Source organism: Cryptotermes secundus, unplaced genomic scaffold (genome assembly GCF_002891405.2).
Source record: "Cryptotermes secundus unplaced genomic scaffold, Csec_1.0 scaffold184, whole genome shotgun sequence".
Lineage (NCBI taxonomy): Eukaryota > Metazoa > Arthropoda > Insecta > Blattodea > Kalotermitidae > Cryptotermes > Cryptotermes secundus.
Genome location: NW_019725839.1, coordinates 637,310 through 662,527, shown reverse-complemented (window position 1 = coordinate 662,527; position 25,218 = coordinate 637,310). Strand labels below are relative to the sequence as shown.

The window sequence follows — 25,218 nt, the reverse complement described above, 5'->3', positions numbered from 1 at the left end:
AAAAAAGCAGCGGTCCAAGAATTGACCCCTGCGGAACACCGTGTTTGATCTTACCCCACTCTGAGGTCCTCTTAACTTTTACAGAGTTCTCTTCAATAAGGACTCTTTGATATCTGTCTTTAAGATATGATTTCATTAACAAGTTAGCACTTCCAGTAATCCCATAAAATTCTAATTTCTTCAATAATATATCGTGATTAACACTGTCGAATGCCTTTTCTAAATCACAGAATATACCTCCCACCACAGACTTGCTGTTCCATGCTTGTAGAATGTACTTTAATAAAGTAAATATGGCTTTCTGAGTGGAGGAATTACTTCTAAACCCAAATTGATCTGTAGATAATATATTATTATTAACGACATGTTCTAATAATCTTGCTAGTATAACTTTCTCAAATATTTTTGAGAAGGATGTCAATAGTGAAATTGGTCTATAGTTCTTAATATCTTTTTTATCACCCTTCTTATAAATTGGTTTTATTATGGAATATTTCAATCGAGATGGAAATTTACCTGATAAGATTACTCTGTTGCAAATATAATTTAATGGGGCAACAATATATGGAGAGCTTATTTTTAGTATTTTGAGGGAGATTTCATCGTATCCAGATGAATTTTTAGGTTTGAGATCTTTGATTATTTTTGCAATCTCCTTAGTCGATGTCCGTTTCAGATCTAGTTTTGGAAAAGGTTTCTTAAAGGCTTTGAAAAGGTAGTCCATACAGTTCTTATCAGGAATATCATTCCTATTTATATTAGATCTTATTTTATCTACTACAGAGAGAAAATAATTCTGGAAAACATCAGCTATATCACTGCGCTTTTCTCTTGGAGTCTCTGAATTATATGCATCTATGATTTAAATGATAATGATAATTATGATTTTAAATAAGCCATATATACACACAAACACAAAGATGCTGGACATACTTCCTCATGTACAGTTTACCTTATTTACATTACCTTGGAAATGAAGCTGACTGTTGCTCAATGGAGCTGTGTTACTGAATAATGAACAACAGTGAAGCCCATCTAATTACTAAAGCTGGCTTTGACAGATGAACATTTTGCATCTGGGTCTCTACTGTGTGTACCATAATGGGCCTCAAAGTACCACCTGTGCACTTTTATTTGGGAAAGTTGCTGAAATTTGATCACAACTGGTAGAGCTGTTTTCAAGAAAATCATTTTATTTCTTGGACCTAGAATGTTCACGTTCACTGGGCACCAATATACGACAGATACTGTCAAACACTAATTACCAATAAGGACGCAATTGTTCAAGTAAGGTGCATGTATGTGGAGACACTCAGGCTGTATTTGAAAACCCTGCTTTTCTGTATTCAGAGGGCTTCAGAATGTGTACATCTGTCAACATCTGAAAATTATTTTCTTTCACAATCACAGTACTATCTAATGTATACTAACTACATTTATAACAAAGAAGTTTTATGTGTGTAACATTGATCGCTGTCATTATGCAAATTTATGTTATGACAGCCGTGAACCCTTGCTCATTAACATGCTGCATACATATGTAAATTACACAGTATACATGTGAGTCAGCTATGTTGTGTGTTATTGGTGGGAGATGGCATTCGATAATAAGTGGCACTGGTAACGAATACAGGAGAAAGGGAGAGTCATTAGCATGAAACCTTGAACAGAAAATGGTAACACTTTGCATTTCATTCTAAATGGCCGTTCTACGCTTACAGCTCCTATTTTCCAACATGTTCCCTAGGCTACATTCCCACTATCTAAAATTGATCAGTCCAAATATCGAAGTCTTGTCTGCTGTGGCTATATATATCATCTCAGTCTCGGAGCACAGAAGCTGAGAGAGCCAGTCTTCCCCTGCAATGCCTAAAGAGAAATACATGATAATCAAACACGCTATATATCAGTTACATAAACATTATATTTCTCACTGTCTCTGGTGTATTTCATACACACTGTGTTGTACAAACCAGATCTCGGACATCAGCCTATGTCAAATATAGCACAGACAATGGAACATGTACAATACAATACCCATATAAGGAATTGACCATAGTCACAAACCTTCAGAGAAAGAAACTATGCCAATATATGTAGTACACTCAAGACTCTAGTCTTAGGCACCAGATTTCAGAGCATGTCTCCCAGTTCCCGTCGTAATGCCTGCTCTTTTCTGCGCTCCTTGTTGCGCAGTGCCTCCCTCTTGCGCCTACTGCCAGTGTTTGTCTTCTGCTCCACTGGAAAGGCATGCGGCTTGAAGTGCGTCACTCGTGCCTTCTCTTTGGTGTCAGCCCCAAACCCTTTCCTGTCACATTTCAGCACTGTCTTCAGTGGAAACTTATGCCCTGATCCATCAGGTCCAAGCCCTTTCTCCCTGTCCCAACCCCGCTTAAGAAGAATCTGGTACCCCTTGTTACTTGTTGGAATGCCATACATAGTTGGTACTGCAACCTGTGGCCTAGAGCTGAAGAGGTGAACTGTGGATGTAGCATGCTGCTCCCTGCTGGTACTATGAAAATTCTGCTTGCATGATTCACAGTAAAATTCAACATGCCTAGTTTGAGATGGTTGACTCTCTGCTTCAGTCTGCCTGTGGCCCTCTGTGATTGCCTGCACGACTTCATGGTGGCCGTTTCTTCTTGCAAGAGACAGGCAAGTGTTCCCACTCTTGTCTCTTAGACTTACATCAGCTCCACAGGAGATGAGGAATTTCACAACCTCCACGGCACCAGCACAAGCTGCAGACATAAGTGCAGTCCACCCATACTGGTCCGTCACATTAACACTGCAACAGGCGGAAAGTAAAGCAGTCACTTCGGCAACGCGGTTTCTCTGAGCCTCCCTCATGAGAGCATTCACTAACCTTGCTCTGTCTTGGGATTTCTTTATCCTTACACAAGGTTCTACAGAATTAACACAAGCACTTGTTTTCTTGCTGTGTCCTGAGCTTATCGTTGGCTTGTTTTCAGGATAAATATCTGAACCGACAATTTCCTCATAAATATATTTCGCTTCTTGTCCAGTTAAATGATTGCCTGATTTTACCTTTTTGTTCTTTGTATCTTCTTCGATTTGTGAACAACCTTCCCTAACAAACTGTTTCCACGAAAAATCAACAGTTGAAGGAGCTTTCCAATCTGGATGTAAAGCCATTGCAACACCACACGAGATTCTACATTTGATTCTGCAAAATTTTCTTTCCACTCACCAGCTACTAGTTTCGCCATTCCCATTTACAACCAGGTGCGTTCAGGTATTCGCTCTTGTTCTAAAATTCACTAGGTTGAGGTTTAATCGCTGATTATTTCACAGGCACTAGTAGAGTACATTACTTCTTTGACTTCCTCTGAACAACGTATTACGTGGCAACATTCTTGAACGAAGACAGAGAAGTGAGAAAAGTGAAGTGCGATATGGCGTTGTATTGGCAGAAACCGCGCTAATAAATACGACGCTTAGGAGAATCGCATATTTTATCTCTAGAGCAGGAGTGAGTTGGTAAGAATCGAGGTAATGTAAGTTAATTAGTTCCCGTACTATTATATCGTTAACTGATTGAGGAAATGAATTATTGATGTTTAATGTATGGGATAAAATGTACAGTGAGGCTCGTTAGAAAAAACAGAATAAATACCCAGTAGGAAAATAAAGTTTGGGTACTGTGACGCCTTTTAGTCCGGTGGAAGTTCACAGACTTTTCAGAAGAACGTGCTACTGCCATCGGTAGGGTCGAAGACTAAGCAAGAAAACAGTGAATAGTATGAAATGGGATTTAAAGAGATAACATATCTCCATTTAATGTCTGGATGAAGGTCTATAACTCCACCCTCAGATCTGCCTAAATGGCCTGGTAAAGCAGAAGAGCAGCTTTATCCCGCTTTTTAGCCGATTAAAATAATTCGTTCTGACCTACACTTTTTAATTGTGTGGATGAATTTGTATCACAAAAGAATGATTAGCAGACCACAATCAAGTGTTTAATTGCAAAAGTTTTGTTTTTTCTCGTTTATGTATGCATATGAAGTATTTTATAATTTTGGCCAGACATGTTATGTGTATAGTTGAGTAATGTGTCAGCTGAAGACTCAAAGGAGTGCTATCACACTGTTACCTGGTGGTAGACTAAGCCAAAAAGCTGACCATAACACAGCAGATATGAGTGACTGATCAGCGGAACTAAGAATCTGTGTAAATATGTAAATATAAATGTAGAATGTGTGTTATGAGGCATGTATTTTCTAAATGTATTATATTATTCCACACCCAGACATCTGTATCTGTCATGGGGAAGGACAAGAAGAAGAAGAAGGAAGAAACTGAAAGTACATCAGATTCAGGGCCTGACGATGTGAGTACATGGATGTTCGATAACAGTACTTATGTGTGGATATTTCTTTTTCCAGATTTGCACTGTCTTTATTTGTGTTACCTAGGCAGTGCAATTTTGTTTCTGGCATTGATCAAAAAGACTCCAGTATCTTAATTCTCACCTGTCCTTTATGATTTCTACCATATTTTCCTCTTATTCTTCATGGTTTCCAGTACGTGGCTGTACCGTCTTGTTCTGAGCCATCCCATAGGTCTCTTTCCAATAAATTTTAATTCTAATGGTGATCTCAGTATCCTTATTGTCATTGTCATGGCAGAATATTTATGATTGTTTCTTTTTCTATCTGTATTAACAAAATTTGAATTGCAACTCCTTTAAAAGTATTATGGAAGTGTTGCTGTCTAACACTGAGGATGCAGATGTTTTGCTTTGGTTTTGTATGAATTGTACTGAATTAAGTAAGAGATTATAATCTGTGTAACATACTTTATGTTCTGTGTGATCCCAGTATTGGATGAACATTGCTAATTTGCAGGTTGATTCTTTTGTATTCACATTTGACTAGGGATTGTTGGTTTAGTTTACGCAGGTTCTGTCCTGTTTGTGTAGTTTAAGTTAGCATATGCGAGGTTCATATTTTCAATTCATTAGTAATACATGAATTTTGTATGATGAAACTGTGTATCATACAAGTGAAAATGATTTGAGTATTGTGTTTGGTTGCATGATAACGTCAGCATCACAAAATGAATCTGAGTTTTAATATTCTCATGTTCATGAGTGTTAAGATTTTGCTTCTCTTATGTGATGCCATATAATCTGGTGGATCGGTTCCAACTTTCTGTGGGGATCCTGCTACCTCCATTTTCATTTTTGTCTTGCCTGAATCTGTCTGATATTTTATGTTTTCATGTTATTCAAAGTGATTGTCGAGAAAGATCCCTCTGCTTGCCCCTTTGTTGTTTGACCCTTAAGTCTTGGGCAGTAATGTCTACCAGCGTTGATGGTGTTACATCCATGGAGACACCGCCCTTCACACGCTCTGTTGTGAGAACCTCAAATCCAACAAACGAGAAATGCAATTTTCCGTAGAAAAAGGGGGGCAGTAGAACGTTTTCAATAACTTTTTTTTTTTGGTAATCTGTGCATGAAAATAACACTGAAGTCACTCAACTTTACATGTTGAGGGGAATCTGTTGTGCATGATGAGACAACACTGAATGAGGCTAACTGCTAACTCACACTCATCTGGCTTTCCTATTTAAAGGTAGGCTTCTGATGTTCTATGCGTGTGTGAGAGCCCATTAGATAGATGAAACACTTAATATAATGTCATGAAATATGGTATGTGTGTTGTGCTACTGAAGGCTGTCACACTGCCAGTCTGTTAAGGTGGCAGTCAAGTGAACCTTTAAAGTCAGAGTGATACAAGTGCAACCTAATGTAGGACACTGAAAGTGTAAAGCAATCTTGTTCTGATAGTTTTATGTAAATCAGTAAGTACCAACAGGGCAGTTCCACAAAATCTTTATCCAGTTTTATGTTTGATTGTAATAACAAATATAGTTAGGAATGTGAAGTGTAATATTGAAGTGGTTCGTAAATATAGATACAGAATGGATGAAACTCTCTTTGTATGTTTCGTTCTTGAAAGATGGTGATTGAGATTCTGACACTTTTTATGTAAGGGAATATTTCATAGTTGTCTTGGACTGAGGAGATTCACAAAGTTGTATAATTCTGGGTTGTAATTTTCAAGCTGTGGACTGAAACATGTAGAGGGAGAGTGAAGTCATGTGTTCTAATTGGCAGGTTACTCCTCCACCTTCAAAGAAGGCAAAGCCAAATACATCTGGCTCTAAGAGTGAAGAAGAACCGTCGTGGCTTCTTGAGAAGAATCGATTTGTAAAGGTGCGAGAGTACAGGGGGACTGTATATATCGACATCCGTGAGTACTACGATTCAGATGGAGACTTGAAGCCTGGAAAGAAAGGTGGGTGTGAATGCTGGAATAATTACATAAAATACTGTGATCAGTTAGTCATGTTATGTTTTGATATTAATATTACTGAACAGATTGTTATACAGTGCTGTTCAGGAGGTGCTCGGAATGAATCTTGGCCAGGATACTTAACCATCATGGGGTTTATCTCAGTTTTCCTCATTTCCTGCAGGAAGATTCCAGGACAGCATCTCAGTTAGGCCAAGCGTTTCCTTCTAGATCCCTTTCAATTCATAAATCATGCTGCAGAGACTAGATATTGACAGTGTCGTGTCATGTCATATTGATATCACCATTATGATCTGGTGTGTGGTACTACATTCTGGAGGGATGTGCTGCCTCGATCTTTAGGGCGGGGGAGTGAGCTGTGGGAAGCCAATAGTAAGGTGATACAGGGACTGGGGCTATGAATGGAGCAGTGTGAGCCCATGGCATTCAGAACGGCTGTTTCATTTGAAAGGGGGAAAAAGGAAAAAAATCTTCAGTGGATGATGGAAGACATAAACTGAATAAATGAGAAGTGGGGAAATGGCAGGGGGAAGGGCAAGAGGAGAAGAAAGCAGACTTTGAAAGGGCTTAGCTGGAAAGGGTAAGTTGGAGAAACCATCATGAGGCAGGACCAGTGCCACAGCATGTGACAACATGGCGCCCTTTTGAGGGGCTTTTGTTAAATTAAAGAATAATTTCCAATGACCTGTTCATATTGCAGCAGTGTAAGTGTTGGTATCCGTGCCTGGCTCTGTAATCTGAAGTGAGTGACTCCGCAGTTCCTGTGAGTGGTCCTGAAAGGTTGAGAACAGTATCTTTTCTGATTGGGAGGGGAGTGGAATTACTCATTGTCATGGCAACTTGTGCTTGCCCTTTTGGTACTTAGCAAATTATATGGCTCCACATTCCAGAAGATTGTAATCTGACTATTTTACCTCACTTGATTAGCCAGTTTTCTGGAGATCTGTTAGATCAGCTGCTTGTTTTTAGAAGCCACTGGTTTAAACCTGTTATGGTGGACATGAGCTGTTGTGTTTTGTTTTTTGTATGTTGATGGGCATGTGAGAATATGCAGTGTTACTGATGTTGCATTTAAGTTCAAATACAGCAGAAAGATGCCAAATTATCGTCAGTATATTGCTAAGGTAAAAGAAGTATAATTACTGGATCACATTCTCAGAGGCACAAAGTTCTGCAGTGTGTAATAGCAATTTTACGGTTGTCTCTTAATTTGGTCTAAATAATGCTCAGTTATGCACAGTGCCTTTTAGATGTGGGTGTACTGAGGTGTTTTCCCACATATTAATGTCAGCATCATGGCCCATGGAAATTGCCCCCAGTACCCACTTGGCAGAAGAAGGCTGGGTATGCCCCAGAGCTAGTATGGGAAGAATTCCTTTCTACTGGGAATTGAACCCTGATTCATATTGCATTCTGTACTGTAGGTACTATACTGACTGAGCTATTTGAGCCATAATTTTAGAATGTTGTGACCACATGTTAGATGGTGTCATTAACACTTTGCCGACCGCGCACTATTTAAAAGATTTTTCACTTTTAAACATGGTGGACCTTTCACCTGTTAACAGGTTTTTAAAACACAATAAGTTGCAACACGCTATACATCTCTCTGGCACCACCCAAGTTGCACACAGTGGCGTAATAAAACTCTGGAATATTCGCTTACTTATCAGTAAGTTGAGCTCGCTGTTTTCTTAAGCCACTATAAGCGATAATGCTTTGTTGCTCTTCAAGCTGTATGTATCAGCTAGTAGTTAGTGTTGGGGTATGGACAAGGACAGATTCTTTTCCGATGAGCCAGCTGACCTGCCTTGTGAGATGCGTAGTTAGGGTGTTTGAGAGAGCAGCAGTGAAAGGGGAGAGCAAAGAATTGTGGCCACAGACAGTAAAAGTGACCGTAGCTCCAACAATAATGGGAGTAATATTGCAGGGACAGTAAAAAAAATTTAAAAAATCACAAAAATCTAAACCCTGATTCAAAATTGAAATACAAAGCATTTCTGATGAATGTGGCAAAGCCCTGGGCTACAGACCAGATGGTGGTGGCAGAACCAGAGTCAGACACAGACTTAGTGCGACCGTGCCCATCCAATCCCACCCCACGCAAGCCTCATGTGGATCCCACAGGGCGACTCTCGGGTGATATGTGGAAACATACCCTCGTGAAAATTGTGAAGAGTGAACATTCCAAGGGGAAGCGTCTTTCTAGGCAATGCTGTGTTTCCACAGTTCACAAAAAGAGGAACATATCTACATTTGCAAGTTCTCTCTAATGCCTCTTCACAAAGGGGAATGTTTCCAGAAATATCACACTCTCAGGCACTTCTAGGAGCATTGGAAAGTGTTCTCCAAAAATTTTAGTTCGTAAAATTAATTAGGAAATTTGATATTAATTTTTAAAGTGAACAGTGCACAAGTTAGGGTAGTAGGTTTAAAAATGCCGGTCCTCAGGGTGATTTAAATATTTAAATCGCCAGTCCACAAAGTGTTAAGATAGTGAGACTGACCACTTTAACTGATTTGTTTTTATCTGCTATAGCAGACCCCATTGCTGGCTCGTTTTACACTTCATAATTTTTGCAGGATGGCTAACATAGTATATTTATGATCTAGAAGCTTTTTCAGTTTTGTGTGGTGCTTTATCTGCCAGCATCCACCGAGCCCTAAAGTTAACGTGATAACAAAAGCCAATGTATAAGCAGTACTGCAGTACTGTATGGCTATGAAAAGGTTAAGGTGGCTATGCTGGCTGGACATTTAGTTTGATCGGAGGAAACAGTGGGGTACAGAGTGTTAGTGTGGAATGACGCTATGGGAGGATGCCTAAATGCACTGTGGCTAAATGTTCTTTAGTTGTGAGTCAGAGTTGTGTTGTGGAACCATCANGCAGATTTACTTATACTTTTTCTTCAACCCTGAAGATGGGGGCGATACGTTCCTCCGAAACGTCGGTTAACACCACATATACACGGTGCCAAATCCCAGAAGACTGCTTTCTTCATCACATATTGTTCTGAGACAGACACTAACAGTCCTTGGTTATTGTGCTTGCTGCAGGTATCAGCCTCACGACCTTCCAGTGGCAGAAGCTTAAGAAAATAATAAGTGAGGTGGATGATGCTATCAAGGAGAGATGTTGAGCATGTGCGCATGTGTGAATATTTATGTGTGTTTACAGTACATCTGATGAAAGTTCAGGTTCATTTAATGTAACTTTCAAAATGTATGTGTTAATTTTGTGATTAAAGTACCAGATGTAGAATTGTTGTGCATTCCATGACATGAACCATGCAGCAGTCCTTCTGTTCGTTGTGATGAAGGTGTGTTTGATCTTTTTGGTCATCATGCTGAGCTGTGGCGGCCATACAACAACCCCTTTCTGCATGCTCTCAGCTCTGCCTTTAAAGGAGTTCTCACATTTCACAGTGGAATCTCCAGTTAATGTACCTTGATATAAGGCTTTCGTCCATTTAACGTAAATTTCAGTGAACAATTTCCTCCATATAAGACTTTCCTCAGTTTAGGCTGGGGCGACACCAGCGCACAAATTGTGTCCGTTGTAACGAACATACTTTATGATGGACGATGCTGAGGACACCACACAGTTGCAGAATGCGGTGCATAGTTTTTTGTCTGCAATGGAGCATCCTAATATGGATTCCATCTCTCACTGTATGAAATCTTAACTATTGTAATCTACTGTAAACAATTTTAAGTATTGTAACTTTATTCTCTTATTGTAATCAGCCAATGTACAGTAACTGACTTGTCCTATATATCATGTAACAATGATCTATAGAGACAAAGAAATAAATAGCATTGGCCTCTCCTGTTTATTTCTACAACGGATGCATTTTGTGCACTTGTGTGGACGCAGCCCTAGTGTTAAATATACACTGCTCCCAAAATAATCCTTAAATAGGGATTTCTGTTTGTTACTAAAACATCCATGACTTTCTGTCTTTTAACATTTTATAGTTATTTCATTAGTTCCATGTTTTCAGACACACAGTTCTCTCCTGCCTCTTTGTCACCATTTCCTCTTCTTGGGGGGGGGTGTTCTCATTTTCATGTGTTCCCTCTATTTTATTTAAGCATCCTGTCTATTAATGTATATTTTGTATGCAACTATTTCTGTCTAAAATGCAGATGCTCATACTTGAACACATAAAAAGATCAAAAAGTCTTTGAAAATATGGTATCCAGACAAATATTTTGGGAGTGCAAAAAATGGAAATATCCAAAAGAAAACTAACTTTAAACAAAGTTGTAATTTAACTTCAGTTGAAAAAATTACACAAAAGTAAATGTATAATAATAAAATAATATGTTAGATCTAATGTATAGGGTGTTGGCAGGAAAACCAGGAGGAGGAGAAGCCACTAGGAAGGCCAAGGAATAGGTGGGTGGATAGTATTAAAATGGATCCCAGATAGGATTGGGTAATATGAACTGGTTGATCTGGCTGAGGATAGGAACCAGTGGAGGACTCATGTAAACAATAATTAACCTTTGGGATTCATAAAATGTTGGGTTGTTCTTGAGTAGCTGTACAATTGGTGATTTCTCAAGAAGGGCTTGGTTCCATGAAGTAAGTTATAACAAATCTGAACTACATAAAAAAAACTTTATAAACATTTAATAAATTCACAATTGAGAGATATTAATGGAGTTGGGTTTTTAGACTTTCTGCATCATCGAGTATTCTAAAAGCATTAAGAGAATACAACGTTTTGGGTACTGGATATTTCCATCCTCAGGAAACACACTGAAGTCTCGGATATTGTTGTTAACAGACTTAAAATATAAACTGTTTAAACCAGGGTTGTAAGATCTATAAGAACCGAACTGCACAGACAATTTCACTGAGGTAGGCTTAGGCCCACTGGCCATCTACTGTCAAAGAAAAAGAAAAACACGGATCACCAATTAAAAGTCATCTGCTTAGCGATCCGTGTACTACCTACCTACTATGAAAATATAAAATGGCGCTGTGCTGTTGAGGCTGTCGCGCATGTGTTTTATTTACTCGCAATGGCAAAATCTTTAAATGATTTCTTACCAATTTTCGAACGTTTAACAAAGAAACCTGAAGATTATTTGAGGTATGACGTTAATTCTCCATTCGTAACAGTTATAAGCTTTTGTGTAGTATCAGGTATCATTGAATGTACATGTTTGTGTTATATTTTCGTGGATAGCAAATGTCTTATGTTGAGTTTGTTTCATTCACAATTGAGTGGTGACAGATGTTAAGCAAATGATATTTCTGTGCCAAAGTATATATTTGAAATATGTTTAGTGTAAGCAGCTTCATTTGTTTTAAATGTAGAAACGATGTCTTAACTGATAGACGATCGTCAGAACGTTGAAGAATCTACATACCCATCTCATTCAGCGATTTGTTTTCGTCCACAAAATTTGCGACGAAATTCGCAAACTTGGAATTTTAATGAACCCCAGTGAGGAAGATCTCGCGTTATCATGCATTATTATATTGGTAGAAGCGCCTCGCAGAATGTAAAGAGATTTTACTACAATTTGCTTTTGTAATGAGGTGGTTAGCATAGGCCAGTGTTAGAAGCCAAACTTCTTTTTGAATAACGGAGAATGGTGTCTGAAATGGTGACCGTTCTGACTAGTATATGAGAGGTATCCAGTTGGAGTCTTGGTTTGGGACACCAACTGTCCTGACAGGTTTTTCATGGTTTTCCTCAGTTCCTCTAGGTAAAAATTGGGGGCATTACCTCAGATCAGGACATGATTGTTTACATCCACATCCGTTCCCATTCATTTCATTATCTCCTTCAAGTGCTGAAGTTAAGAATGCATGGAACTGTACCTCCACTCAACGATATATCTTTTTGGCACAGAGACAACTCTGTCTTGTTAACTTTATGATACATTTGTTATTATTCGATGATGTCTTCAGTTATGTTTCTTTTTGTTGATGTGAATTCTGTTGTTTGTAGTCATTTGCCATTGTGCAGTGAACTGTTATATTTTAAAATGTGTACAGGATTATGTAAAATGTAATGTAATGTGTGTTAGACATTAATTTTTAGACTGATTCTGAGTACTTTGGATCTGTTTGTTTTCTCCTTTGATTGAACAGTTCATATAATGACAGTTACTCTTTTTCAGTATTTGATGCCATGTGAAATGGTATGTAGGTATGAATGTTTCAAAGGAACCTGCATCAGATCACATAGAACAATACGTAACTGTTGTTATTTGGTTCAGTGTTCAGGATAGTGTTGCTGCGGATGTGAGGGAGTTCCTGAAGGTGCTCTATGACTTCACAAAGTGTATGGAGGATGGCCTGCCATCTGGTGATGCTCTACCAGAATTGATTATACGAGGGTTTGATGAGGAACAGATCTGGCAGGAACTGGAGCTACAGAATGAGGGGCGGAGTCAAGGTTTGATGTCCGATGTGGCAACCCTTGTGGCTCAGAAATATCTGCTGAAGTTTCCTTTTATACTGAAGAGTGAAGAGAGCATGACTGATGATGGGGAGTTGCAGACAGATGGTGACCTAGCATCAGCAGCAGACAGTGAGACAGATATATCGGCTGTCATGGAACCCGAAATGAAGAAATCCAAAGGTCAGCAGACAGATGATGGCCTAGCATCAGCTCCAGACAGTGAGACAGATATGTCGGCCTTCATGGAACCTGTGATAAAGAAATCCAAAGGTCAGTTTGTTTTTTGTGTTCTCTTCACTGTCCAGGGATATATATTGATTTGTATTAATTGATTGATTGATCAGTTGATTCATTTATAGGTTATACAGTGATACTCTTTCAGCAGTGTAGGTCATGTGATTCTGAATTTTTGAGAGGGGGGTACTGTTTAAACCATTTTACTGTAAAGGTGAGAATGATACAATTGGCAAGTGAAAGGGAGAAGTATGGAACAAAAGAGGGAGAGAGATAAAGATGTAAAGGCAATGAGGAAGAGGAGCAAGGAGGTGAGGGATCAAGATAATGATTTTCTCCTCCTCCTCTGGCTGTACGGTCCTTTTAAGTTTAACCTTTTCTTCCCTCACTGTTTCCGTCCTTCTTGTCTGTCTTCAGCCTTTGTTCTCCATTTAAGCAGTCTGGCAGGATTTGTCGGGTTTCTGAACAAGTAATGTTTTCTGGGGAGAAGTTGTTAGCCTTTACGTAACCAATGTTTTCCTGTCTTAGAGGAGTTGGCTTCACCATGTCTAAAGAGCCCCCCCCCCCCCTCGGTTTTTCTGTAGAGGGTTTCCTTTCTTTAGCCAGAGAGTCTTGTTTGAAGGTGCCAGACACCCGCCGTTCATCCCGCTCCATCTGTGACATCTGTTCTCGCACCCCAGAGTGTGTTGCCCAGGTGTCACAATGAGGCAAGGGAGCTACAATTTGCCAGCAGAGCCCCACTTAACAAGGAGTGTTCTGGTATTTAATGGTGTGCACTTACCGGCATCAGTGCACCCCACCAGAGCCGTTTACCAGCCTTTGACCCCCAGTTAATGATTTTCCTGTTATCATTAAATTATGTTTATAGTTGATACAGTGTATGTAAGAATTCTGTACACATAAAAGTGTGTATGTGGGCCTATTTGCTTGAGAAGGTCACTGGCACGAGCACAAGAAGATTGTGACAACCATTATAAGCAGTATCACTTTGCATTGATGTTTGAAACATAATGTTAAATGTTTAAGGTGTATACAGTAACAAAGGAATAGACTTCCAGATGAATTTTCACTGTGCATTACACTAGTTTAGTTTTGGTTATGAATTGAAGGTTTGCAGAAGGAGGCTAGAAATTGTTTCCATGCCAAGCGACTGTTGTTGATGCAGAGATTAGGGCACCAAAATATTTGACTGGTTTGTGGGTAGCCATGTGGCTCTCAGGGTTGTGTGTCGTGTCTTGCAGTGCAGCGCTGTCCATCAGTAGTGGATGATCAGTTCTTCAAGTTGAGCGAGTTGGAGTGTTTCCTGGAGCATGAGGACAAGCGTGAGGCAGGCCAACACAGCGGCAGCAGCGATGAATCTGTTGACTTATTTCAGCCATTGGATGATGATACTGATGAAGTAGGAGTCTGTTCCTTTTGATCCGTCACATGTAGGCATACTGCCATCTTTGTTTTATGTCTGATAGATTTGAATGAAAACATGTAAAATTGAAGAAATTTTAAAGTGGTTTCTCAGTCCATTTATTTATTGTGTATATAATGATACTGCTAGTTCATAATCTTGTGGTCTTCTGGGATGTGACTCCATTTAGTCTGCTAGGTTGGTACTGACATTGTAGAGGAAGCTGTCTGCACTGTACCCTGGAAATGAAGGCAACATGGTTGTGAATAATAAATTGAAGAAGACATGGACAGAGGCAGTTATGGCCTGATTTGGGATACTGCCCCTGTAGTATCTGTTGCGGGCCAGTAGGAGCTCACTGATGTTTCACAGGAACATTCTGCCTCCAGCCTGACCAGAAACCAACAAGCAGAGTGGCCGAGGGTGGAGACATTACATTCCTGCAAAATGTCAATGGACTTCTACTGAACTCCATGGCATTACATCTCAGAAGACTGTACCCCTTATAGTCATCACTGTGGGAATCTCAGATCTAACAGATACAACTACACTCAACTCTTGATTATCCGGGATAATGGTGGGGATGGAAATCACGATTAATCGAAAACCCAGTTAAGACAAATTTTATTAAAAGTAGTACTGTAATACTGTACCTTCATAATACTATAGGCCTACCTGTATTTAAATTTATTCAACCTCATTTTTATGTCACCTCATGGCCTATTTAATACTTTTTTACATTACACTGAAGTATGAATTAGTTATTTCAATCACAGTGTTCAACAACATCCAACACTTTTTACGAATATTCACACTTAACACTTAAAATTTTAATATTGTCGTTTGCTTTTTCAGGGCATTTTCCTTTTTAGGATATCCGTACGAAACCTACGTAATATTAGCTTGTCACTTAATAAACTGTTCTCTTGACTCTCAAGATAGTCTAGTAAGGATTCCAAATGATTAAGAGAAGCACCATGTCATATTTTCTTACTAGCAGCACTGTCCACCTCTTCCTCATTCTCACTTTCTTCCCTCTCTTCTGGCTGCACCCCCCCTGAACTTACGATTTCGTCACTGCTTAACATTTTGAAGCCTGGCTCACATGAGTTTCTGTTGAATACTTGACACAGCACGCTTCCTTTTACACCCTGGCATTTTGCTAATGCACTTGAAGATCAATACTAACTGGGGCGGTGTATCTGTCCTTGAAACTTTCCACAAATTGTTGCATTCTTTCACCCCTACCATAGAACATTGTGTTAGCATAACGGGACCAAAAAATGCAGAGCTCGGTTCACACTAGTGCGAAAATAGTGTTACAACTCACCATGTGAAACAAAAGTGAATGAATATTAAACAACATATAAGCCTCAAAAAAGCCCCGATTAAGCCGCAAACCAGTTTATTCACCCTCGGATAATCGAGAGTTGAGTGTATTTTATATGCAGGGTGGGGTGCAGAAACTTCCTTTTTTTGAAGGCGAATAAAAGAAAAATTATTGGTGTTAGACAAGATTTATGTGTAGCTAATGAAAGAACATACTTTAAAGTTTTAAATCATGTAGTTTTAAACAAAATATGTTGAAGGCAGTGGCCACCATTCTCTATGCACTGATGCAACCGTTTTCTGAAGTTCCCCTCTGCACGTTCCAACATGTGCACCGGAATTTGGGCTACTTACTGCCAAATAACATTCTTCAACTGAAGCAGGTTTGTGGGGCGATGTTTAAAAACCTCTGCCTTGAGGTATCCCCATTAAAAAATATCACAGGGCATTAGACCAGGTGAGTGCGCTGCCCACGGGATGCCACCTTGAAGCGAGATGAGCCGTCCGGGGAACTTTGCCCTCAAAACTGTCATCGAAGCTTGGGCTGTGTGGGCCGTGGCACCATCCTGTTGGAACCAGACATTTCCTAGATGCATTTCTTCAAGAGCTGGTTCGAAAAAGATCTCAACACCGACTGTCGAACTGCCTCCAAACGCACGCTGCTCACTTGTCCACCTCATGATTCCTACTGACTGGTATTAGAAACTTCTGCTACTGCTGTGTTTGCCGAGCCAATCCCCACTTTTCTGTGACCTCTCCTCCCTTCACAATGCCTCGTAACAAAAAGGAAGTTTCTTCACCCCACCCTGTATTTGTTGTTTATGTAATGACATCAGTATCCTGTGCTGTACTTTGGTTTGCTGGTATCTGATTTTCTGCGCCATGGTTGTAGGAGGCTGAGGGTCCACACTATGGAGACTTCTTTGATGCCCCTCTTGAAGGTGGAGAGGTCCAGAACCTGCGGGATGAGAGTGACTCAGACTGGATGGAAGTGGGAGAGAATGATGAAGATGCAGCAGATGGGAAGTTTGATGCAGAGGAGGAGATCTATACCAAGAAAGTTCGGTGAGAAAGTTGACTGACATTCACAAACTCAGTCTGGAGTGCTGACAATGTTCTCTAACAACAACCCCCCCCCCTCCCCATCTGTGCATGCTGGCTCATGCCATTGTCTTCTGCTGGTCCTCATATTCCTGCTCTTCCATCATTTCCATTTTATGCTAGTCGGTGGATGAAATGTATCCAGCGTCCCTTATCTTCTGACGTTCTTCCCTTTTTGATTGTTTGTCATCTGTTTCCTCCCTGGCTGTGTTCCAGCATGTGGCTGAACCCTTCTGTACAGTTTAAGTATCTTTAGAATATAGTGCTGGTTCCGTGTGTCATGCTTACATGCTCATCAGTCATGAGACTAACTGTTCAGTTGGTTCGAGGCTAGTTGGACTGTGTGTCATTTAATGGTACTACACTAAATGTGAGCTTAAGTATGGTGTTCAACAGAAAGGACTTGGGAACAAGCGTGTCAGTGTATATTTCTGAATACTCTGTCCACGCTTTCCTGTAACCAGTGCAACCAACAACTGGGGAGCAGGCTTATTAATGACAAGATTGGCAACGTGTTTCCTGCACAGTGTTCCAGTGAATGCCAGTCTGTGAGATTCATGATTAATAATAAACTGAAAGAATTTCAGGAGGAGAAGGAATTGTACAGCAGCTAGGAAAGGTGGCATTAGTGAAAGTTGTATAAGAGACTGGAGGAAGCTGTAGAAAGCACTAGCAGCTGGAGGGCTTTATCTGTAAATATATTTCTTTTTTAATATCACATAGCTTTATGTTTCATTTGAGGAAGTAGTATTGAATAGTGTGCCACTGTAATGTAGTTGAAACATTATTTTGCTTCATGTTGATGTTTCAAGATGTCACATCCTGTAAAGTACATGGCAGTAGTGGAAATAAATGAAGGGAGCGAGTTCCATTGCGCCATGTGTTGTGTGCAGTTTTCAGAACATGTATAGTGTATGCTTCATAAACACATTCACTTTCGTGGTTATTTTTAATTTCTTTTAAAATATGAGATGTGCTGGATACTGGAGAAAATACTGTGTTACCCCAGAATCCACACAAAGTGTCTGTAGAATATCAGTCAAGAAGTCTGCTGTACTGGTTGAGAAACTCGTAACCTAATATGAGATTTGAGGTTCTCATGGTAGTGAGTATTAGTATATGGTCCCATGCTGTGTGCATCTCGTAGCGGGTTACCCTACTGCAGCCATCTTCAGAGCAGAGTATGAGTTTTAAGGGAATCCAGTCATATGTTTCAGGTTTCATGAGGCAAGAATGTTTGACAAGGAGAATGAAGCAGAGGAAGCCAAGTCGAGTCTGGAGAGGAGGCAGGAGCGTCTGCGGGCAAGGCTGGACGATCTAGAGGAACAGGCATTGGCAGAGAAGCCTTGGCAACTGAAAGGCGAGGTCTCTGCTTCTGCTCGGCCACAGAACTCGCTGCTAGAAGAAGTGGTGGAGTTTGACCTGACCATGAGACCAGGTGAGAATGTGGTGGGGTTTGACCTGACCATGAGACCTGGAGAGAATGTGGTGGGGTTTGACCTGACGAGACCAGGCAAGAATGTGGTGGGGTTTGATCTGACCATGAGACCAGGTGAGAATGTGGTGGGGTTTGACCTGACCATGAGACCAGGCGAGAATGTGGTGGGGTTTGACCTGACAATGAGACCAGGCAAGAATGTGGTGGAGTTTGACCTGACCACGAGACCAGGTGAGAATGTGGTGGTGTTTGACCTGACCATGTGATGAGGAAAGAATGTGGTGGTGTTTGACCTGACCAGGGGACCAGGTGAGAATCTGGTGGGGTTTGACCCGACCATGAGCCAGGCAAGAATGTGGTGGGGTTTGACCTGACCAGAGGAAGAGGCCACAGAAATGCATTACCATTTCATTAGTTAGTTACATAGTTATGTGTTTACGGGCCTGTATGTCACAGTCAAAGTATTTTGTTTTCATGTTGCAAATTAGAAACTATTGTAAGCTTTTACTTTGTGTCCTTAGTTTTAGATAATTTAAATTTATGTTAGCACAAGTTATACATAAACACAAATGAAGAAGTTGTGTAACTCTGTAATATATGCTCATTTCATACCTGCAGATGGAAGCATTTGACGGAAGGCAGGATTCTTATGTTTATCTTCTCCTTGTTCATAACAGCAGTATGGTACCCTTTTTGATGTTGAATTCAGTAGGTTCAAGTTAAAGTAAGTTGTGGTCACTGAACATTTTTTCTGCAGCCCCTGTGATCACAGAGCAGACCACATTGCAGCTGGAGGACATTATCCGACAGCGAGTGAAAGATCGGGCTTGGGATGATGTCGAAAAGAAAGTGAAACCTGTGGAAACCCCTAACGAGTATAAGAAGAAGCTTGTTCTAGATCATGAAAAGAGCAAACTCAGTCTTGCCCGGATCTATGAGCAGGTCAGTGTTGCACACTGCACATCAGAGCTAGCAGTCAGCTTCTAGACATGCAGAGGCTGTTGTTCATTTTTGCTGACATGACAGTCTTTGAAAACAATTCTGAGGGGTTCTGGCATTGGTACATTATAGAGTTGCTGAGTCGCTAGAGATTTCCTCCACTGTGAAAAACTGTAACATTTCTTTTTATTCTGTGTCTTCAGTATTTTAGACTTCTGTTGCGCAAGTATTCCTTTCTTACACTGCTGAAAATAAACACTTCATATTTTCTGTTTTTTGGTTTCTTGTGGCAGTGAATATTATGGTCACAGTCCTCTTGGATTGATATATGAAGCCCCCCCCCGAAGTCTGATCTTTCAAAGCCCTAAAATTTACCGTGTATATGGCTGTTTTGTAATACAGTCTGTTGGGTCTGTATATGGTATTAACTTGTTGCCACTGGGCATGCTTAGAAGCTCTTGTTCATGATGTTACCAGGACTACATTAAGCAGCATGAAGCGCAGGAAGCAGCTCCTCAGGACGGGCAGCCACAAGAGGAGCCACCCGAACACCATACAGTGCGGATCATGATGGCTTCTGTGTTCTCAATGCTGGATGCACTGTCTAATTTCTATTTCACACCTAAACCAGTAAGTGCAGTGCCGAGTAAAACTTTATTTTAGCCTTAGCTTAACCTTCCAAGGTCTTGTCCTGGCTGTCCAGCCCATAGTTCGAGCGAAACTAGTATTAATTTCTGTGTACAGTACAAAGTTCTCTAAGTAATGATGAGAGGTTATACTTAGTTTTTGTGTTGCAGCCGGCCCCAGAAGTGAAGATTGTCAGCAACATACCAGCCATTAGCCTGGAAGAGGTCGCACCTGTGGCAACCAGTGATGCAGCCCTCCTAGCACCAGAAGAGGTGCAAGGTAACCATGTGTCATGTCTGTTTTGGTCGCATGCAGTCATTGTCATTTTCTTTTAATGTTTCAGTTTTTGTGTAGGTTGTCTAAGACAATTGTTGCTCAACTCGTGGGACTTTATGCTTGTTGGAGGGACTGTGAGGTCTCAGAAATGAGAAATTCAATTGGTGATTAATGTGTGATACTAAAAGTCCATGTAAATATAAAAATATACTTCATGGAAAAAGATACTTTATGAAGGATTTGATACTTTAATGGTGACTAAACGTAACTCAGATATTTCCAAGCAATCGGCCATGTCAGCATTTGGTTAAAATCAAGGTTTCAGAGTTATCCTCCACCTCTATCAACAGGGCTGATATGAATGATCAAGTGTTACTGATGTGCATATGTGCATGCACGTGCGCACTGTGTGACAGGACTGCTGCCCTCCTGCCCCACAATATGCCAGCAGGATGAGGCATGGATTTGACAGGCTTGATATATGTATCAGTGGCCACATTGACTCAGATGTTGGAGATGCATGAGATCTCTGAAATGCTGGTTTGTCACTCCTGATCACCTGAGAAAATATTAGTATGAGAGAAGCTGTGTTTCTGCTACGTACAGTGGGGTTGTAGGATTTAGGGTGCAGTCACTAGTCTGATATATTCCAGAGTCTGCATCTTCTGTCCTGAAGAGTGAGGCAGCAGCAGGTGCTCATTTACCAAACTGCATGGTGTCACATGCAGAAGATACGATCAGTGGCTTGCAAACCTCAAATCTTACAAATGAACACACACAGAAGTAATCTTTTATAGTTGATACATTGTTATTAAAAAGCCTGTGACATCTGCAGGAGTACCATATTTATTTGATATTCTCTTATGACAGGTCGACTGAAAGGTGATTTGATTGGCAAGGCTGAGCGTACATCTTCTGACAAGAAGAGAGAACGTCGACACAAGAAAGTCAGACAGAGGGAACGACAGCGTGACAGAGATAAGAGGGAACGAGCAGTTGAGAAGTTGCGGCCAGGCCTGGGGAACAAGTACAGTAAGGCTCAGGCATTGCGAGACCTGGAGAAAGCCACAAAGAACAGCAACATGACACAGGTACAGTTGTCTGACGTGACTGTCCCAATTCCTTGTAGAGTTTAGGAATTTCTATTTATCACTGGTGATGACTAAGCTGTTTGTTGGGCTGCACCGTAGCTCATGCAGGCTCAGAATCTGGTCAGTTTGTGTGGATTTCTTACTAGACAAAGTTACACAGAGGCAGGGTTTCCTGTACCAGTTCTTATTCCACCAGATGCTCCATTCTCTCATCTACCGTCTGGGTTTGGCACAGCAGGAAGTTTAGTACTTGAGTACCGGAACTTCGTCCCACCCCACCCTAAGTAAGGGAATAAGAAATGTTTCATTCCCTACTGCCAGCATGCAGTAGGCCAATGTAATACAGATTCAGAAGTGTCATGGGTTTGACCATGTCCTCCTGTATGGTTACACATGTTTTATGTTGTGCAGGTTGCTGTGAAATGCTTAGGTTACAATGAAATGCTGCCTCACATCATCTGCTGTAGTTTGTAGATATAGAGGGTGAAGTCTCTAGGCCACTATGAGCAGGCTGTATGTTTCTGGTTTGTCTAACCTTGGGAGTGTTTTCTTCAAACAGCAAAGTTTAATAAGCACCACATTTACCAGCTCGATCTCAATCTGAAATCTGCCTTAAATGTCATGTATGCATTTTAGCCACTGCATAAATGCTGTTGTACTCTTTGCCAAATATAATTAGAATGATCAAGTTGAGGATGAGATGGGCAGGGCATGTTACATGAATGGGGAGAAGAGGTATATTGGTGGGAAGGCCAGAAGGAAAGAGACCACTAGGAAGACCAAGATGTAGGTGGGTGGCCAATATTAAACTGGATAAGATGGGGTGATATTCACTGGATTGATTTTGGTCATAATAGGGACCAGTGGAGGGCTCTTTTGAACATGGTAATGAACTTTTGGGTTCTATAAAATCGTAGGAAATTCTTGAATAGCTGCACAATTGGCAGCTTCTCAAGAAGGACTCAGCTCCATGAGTGAGTGAACATAAATGCTGTTTCCATAATAACAGCAATCCCAAAAATGGGTATTGTCAGTTTCACATAAAAGCATGGGTATTGAAGGTTTTCCCCAGCACCGCCTGATAGTGCTGTTAATGTCTAGATGAGTTGTGGGACAGTGTAGCACTCGTCAAGGTGTTTCGTGGACAAGTTAGGAAGTGAAGGTGAGTACAAGAAGCTTTCTTGCTTTCTCTCTGAGATCCAGTATTGTGAATTGCACTGCGTACACACACAGTTTAGTGCAGGAATTTTGGATGATTACTAACTGTGAAATGTTAATGTTCTTGTATTGCCATGCTGCAGGTTGCTGAGAAGCCTCATGCAAAGGCCATTCGGTCGTCATCAGCATTCTTCAGCCGTCTGCAGGATGAAGTGAGGAGCCATATCAAGATGAAGACTGCAGGTAGCAGCCAGGGTCAACAGAAGGATGTTAGGTCTGCCAAGAGAATGAAGTTGTGATGTGCGTTTTGCATCACACTGGCTCCTTTTGTAGCATCTCGGGACTTACAGCAGGTCGATCACGCAGGCCGAGTTTGTTGTTACTTCTGTATATAAATTAAATTGGTTGAATGAACCAACTGTGGGCATCTGTCTTTACATCCCCACCCTTCCAGTGAACCTCAAGCTCTTCCTGCCTCTGTTCCCTTCTTTGCCAGTGGACCAGGAAAGGAAACAGATTCAGCCCTGGCCTGCCATGTTCTGGTTTTGTTTTCTGTTGCATGGAATTCATGTATATTGTTATGTGTATGAGTGACTATATGGGGTTTTGATTGGTAATTGGAGTAATTGACCACTTAGAAGTAGCTATACTGCTATCACTAATTCACACACACTGCAGTTCACTATAGCATGTATTAAGTGTTCTCAGTCTGCTGTGTCTTCACCAGTCATTGCCTGGTAACACCTTCCAACAGTGGACATTCCCTTTACTTTGGTTCCCCTACTATCCCCATGCCTCAGGTACCAGCTTCTAACAGCAGCAGTCCTCTAACTCAGTGGTTCTAGATGTTTATGAGACCGCGGCCCAGTAAGTTCTTTCTTTATAAGACGAGGGCCCAGTCCCAACAAATTTACTCGTAAATACCTTTCCAGTTTTGTTAAAGTTCATGCATTAAGTTAACTATAAAATATTTATTCATGAAAAATGCTTAGAAAATGAAAATGACAAATTTCAGAAGAGCCTCTCGCGGCCCAGTGTAATTGATGCCAGGGCCCGCTACTGGGCCACGGCCCGGCGGTTGAGAAGCACTGCTCTAACTCACTAACTAACCAGCTTGCCACATAGCACTGCACTGCACTGCACTGAACTGAACTCAGTTGGTTTTGTGATATAGCCTCAGGGTGTATCACATAGGAAATATCACTTCCAGCAGTGCTTCCACTGTTGGGCTCAGGCTGCTGCCTAGCAGCAGCCGTGGTGTCATTTGTTTTGTGGTCATTGCCTAGCAACAGGCCTATTTGCCACAATATGTTAAAGGATGGCACTCCCATGCACTGTAATTGATTTTCAACATATTATGCTGCTCACCCTGTGATAGAACAGTCAGTATAGCCACTGGCTATGGGCTGGATGACCTAGTGGTCAGAGTTTGAGTCCTGGTAGGGTCAAGAATTTTCTCTTCTTCACATTGTCTGGGCTGGCCCTGGGGCCCACCCAGCCTCCTATTCAATGGGTACTGCAGGCTCTTTCCCCTGGGGTAAACTGGCAGGGACAGAAGGCTGAGCACTCACCTCCAGCTAGTGCTGAGGTCAAGAAAATGTGGATCTGCACTTCCACTCCCCCATATGCCTTCGTGGTGTAGTACTTAATTAATTAAACAAAGGGGACAACTTTTCTTTTTACCTTTAGCCTGGATACGGAGATGTAAGCCTGTAAGCCAGTGGTTAGGACTTAGAGGTAAGTTGTCCAGGGGGAAGTGAGTAGTCAGCGCACACTGCCTTCTGGGAAAGGGTAAAATGTTCACGTAGTATAAACCACTCTGTGTACGTAGTCTTTACATCTCTTGTGTGCAGCAATTTCTTCAGCTATCCTGTTTTGTGTGGGTCAATGGATGGGAAGTCCCCAGTGTCATGTCTCTTCCCCATCATTTTTCCTTTTTGACTTCTTGCCAGCTCTTTCCAATCTTCTTGATCACTTCCAGTGCCTGGCTGAACTGTCTTGTTCTGTAGGTTTCTTTGTGTTCCTGTCAGATCAGGGTGATATATTGGTATGACAGGTGACGAAGTGGAAATGATTGGAGCAAGCCATCATGGCCCCAATCCAGGTGCAGTCCTTGCATTTGTGTGGAGGGACAGAAAATTACAAGAAATGTCAGTCACGATAACTGGTGTCTCAGTTAAGGTTTGAATCGACCACTTCCCGAATATGTGTCTGCAATTACAGCTAGACATCTCCTCCCTCATCTTGCTCCAGGTCTTCTCATAGGTCTCTTTCCTTTGAATTATAATTTAATGCCTTAAAATTTAAGTTGATCAATTTATTTCCACTTTGCCACCATTCCTATTCAAGTAACACAAGTTAAAAATGGGCAGGGAATATTGCATGCATATAAAGTTTTTCTAGGAAGACATAGTCAGAGATGGGATGATGACATTCAAATGGATCATAAGGAAGGAGGATGGAAGGGTGTGGACTGGACTCTTCCTGCTCACGATAGCAATCCGTGGTGGGCTCTTGTGAACACAGAAATGAACCTTAAGGTTCATAAAATGCTGGGAAATTCTTGAGTGGCTAAGCAACTAGTAGCTTTTCAAGAAGGACCCAGATCCAGTTAGTTAGTTACTTGGGACATGGGAAATTTTATGAATTGTATCCAGTGTTTCTGAAGTTACAAATTTCATAGGAATGCAGTTGAGCTGTGAGTGCAGGCTTGAACACTCATATGGCCAGATCAGAGGTAATTGTTTACAGTGCTTGGGCTTTCTGGTTGTGAGAATTGGCGCTTACTGTATTACCAGTGACTCCTCATCGTGTTGGGAAGTAAGTGGTCTGTGCGATGTGCGTAAGTTAT

General features: G+C 41.0%; 4 protein-coding genes across 8 annotated transcripts in view; 2 read left to right on the top strand and 2 right to left on the bottom strand.

The window, feature by feature from the left end:
• Nucleotides 1-3,296, bottom strand: part of LOC111863559 (p53 and DNA damage-regulated protein 1) — a 6,466-nt gene extending 3,170 nt beyond the window's left edge. The window contains exon 1 of the mRNA XM_023849985.2: nucleotides 3,212-3,296. Coding sequence (XP_023705753.1) covers nucleotides 3,212-3,236 — 25 coding nt within the window. The 5' untranslated portion in view covers nucleotides 3,237-3,296. The remainder of the gene's footprint in view (nucleotides 1-3,211) is intronic.
• LOC111863558 (G patch domain and ankyrin repeat-containing protein 1 homolog) lies at nucleotides 180-3,250 on the bottom strand. 3 transcript variants are annotated; one of them, XR_002842615.2, is made up of 2 exons: nucleotides 2,068-3,245; nucleotides 180-1,869 (listed from the first exon to the last, which is right to left on the bottom strand). XR_002842615.2 is itself a non-coding variant. In XM_023849984.2 (2 exons), the coding sequence occupies exons 1-2, from the start codon at nucleotides 3,234-3,236 to the stop codon at nucleotides 2,134-2,136; spliced, it is 843 nt and encodes a 280-aa protein (XP_023705752.1). In that variant the 5' UTR covers nucleotides 3,237-3,250; the 3' UTR covers nucleotides 180-2,133. The 3 variants fall into 3 exon arrangements, 2 of the variants coding, with proteins under 2 accessions (XP_023705752.1, XP_023705751.1); XM_023849984.2 differs by having other exon boundaries at nucleotides 180-2,788; nucleotides 3,049-3,250; XM_023849983.2 differs by having other exon boundaries at nucleotides 180-2,788; nucleotides 2,867-3,245.
• A 98-nt stretch (nucleotides 3,297-3,394) lies between the features above and the next one.
• LOC111863576 (RNA polymerase II transcriptional coactivator) lies at nucleotides 3,395-9,608 on the top strand. 2 transcript variants are annotated; one of them, XM_023850022.2, is made up of 4 exons: nucleotides 3,395-3,501; nucleotides 4,271-4,351; nucleotides 6,146-6,326; nucleotides 9,402-9,608. In XM_023850022.2, exons 2-4 carry the CDS (start codon nucleotides 4,286-4,288, stop codon nucleotides 9,482-9,484), a joined length of 330 nt encoding a protein of 109 aa, XP_023705790.1. In that variant the 5' UTR covers nucleotides 3,395-3,501; nucleotides 4,271-4,285; the 3' UTR covers nucleotides 9,485-9,608. The 2 variants fall into 2 exon arrangements, with proteins under 2 accessions (XP_023705790.1, XP_023705789.1); XM_023850021.1 differs by having other exon boundaries at nucleotides 3,400-3,513.
• A 1,701-nt stretch (nucleotides 9,609-11,309) lies between these two features.
• On the top strand, nucleotides 11,310-22,781 carry LOC111863577 (U3 small nucleolar ribonucleoprotein protein MPP10). 2 transcript variants are annotated; one of them, XM_033751113.1, is made up of 10 exons: nucleotides 11,310-11,449; nucleotides 12,588-12,952; nucleotides 14,248-14,405; nucleotides 16,630-16,802; nucleotides 18,056-18,276; nucleotides 19,034-19,218; nucleotides 19,693-19,845; nucleotides 20,013-20,121; nucleotides 20,989-21,209; nucleotides 22,511-22,781. In XM_033751113.1, the coding sequence occupies exons 1-10, from the start codon at nucleotides 11,379-11,381 to the stop codon at nucleotides 22,664-22,666; spliced, it is 1,812 nt and encodes a 603-aa protein (XP_033607004.1). In that variant the 5' UTR covers nucleotides 11,310-11,378; the 3' UTR covers nucleotides 22,667-22,781. The 2 variants fall into 2 exon arrangements, with proteins under 2 accessions (XP_033607004.1, XP_023705791.1); XM_023850023.2 differs by having other exon boundaries at nucleotides 11,311-11,449; nucleotides 12,588-13,042.
• The last annotated feature ends 2,437 nt before the right edge of the window (nucleotides 22,782-25,218 follow it).

Excerpts from the sequence above, each read along its gene's own strand:
- LOC111863558 (XM_023849983.2), bottom strand. The coding sequence starts at position 3,156 with ATGGCTTTACATCCAGATTGGAAAGCTCCTTCAACTGTTGATTTTTCG. Across the intron at positions 2,789-2,866 it reads AAATCCCAAGACAGAGCAAG|TGTTAATGTGACGGACCAGT; the intron begins GTTAGTGAATGC and ends CGCCTGTTGCAG.
- LOC111863576 (XM_023850022.2), top strand. The coding sequence starts at position 4,286 with ATGGGGAAGGACAAGAAGAAGAAGAAGGAAGAAACTGAAAGTACATCA. Across the intron at positions 4,352-6,145 it reads CAGATTCAGGGCCTGACGAT|GTTACTCCTCCACCTTCAAA; the intron begins GTGAGTACATGG and ends TCTAATTGGCAG. Across the intron at positions 6,327-9,401 it reads CTTGAAGCCTGGAAAGAAAG|GTATCAGCCTCACGACCTTC; the intron begins GTGGGTGTGAAT and ends TGCTTGCTGCAG.
- LOC111863577 (XM_023850023.2), top strand. The coding sequence starts at position 11,379 with ATGGCAAAATCTTTAAATGATTTCTTACCAATTTTCGAACGTTTAACA. Across the intron at positions 14,406-16,629 it reads TGGATGATGATACTGATGAA|GAGGCTGAGGGTCCACACTA; the intron begins GTAGGAGTCTGT and ends CCATGGTTGTAG. Across the intron at positions 19,219-19,692 it reads TTGCCCGGATCTATGAGCAG|GACTACATTAAGCAGCATGA; the intron begins GTCAGTGTTGCA and ends TGATGTTACCAG.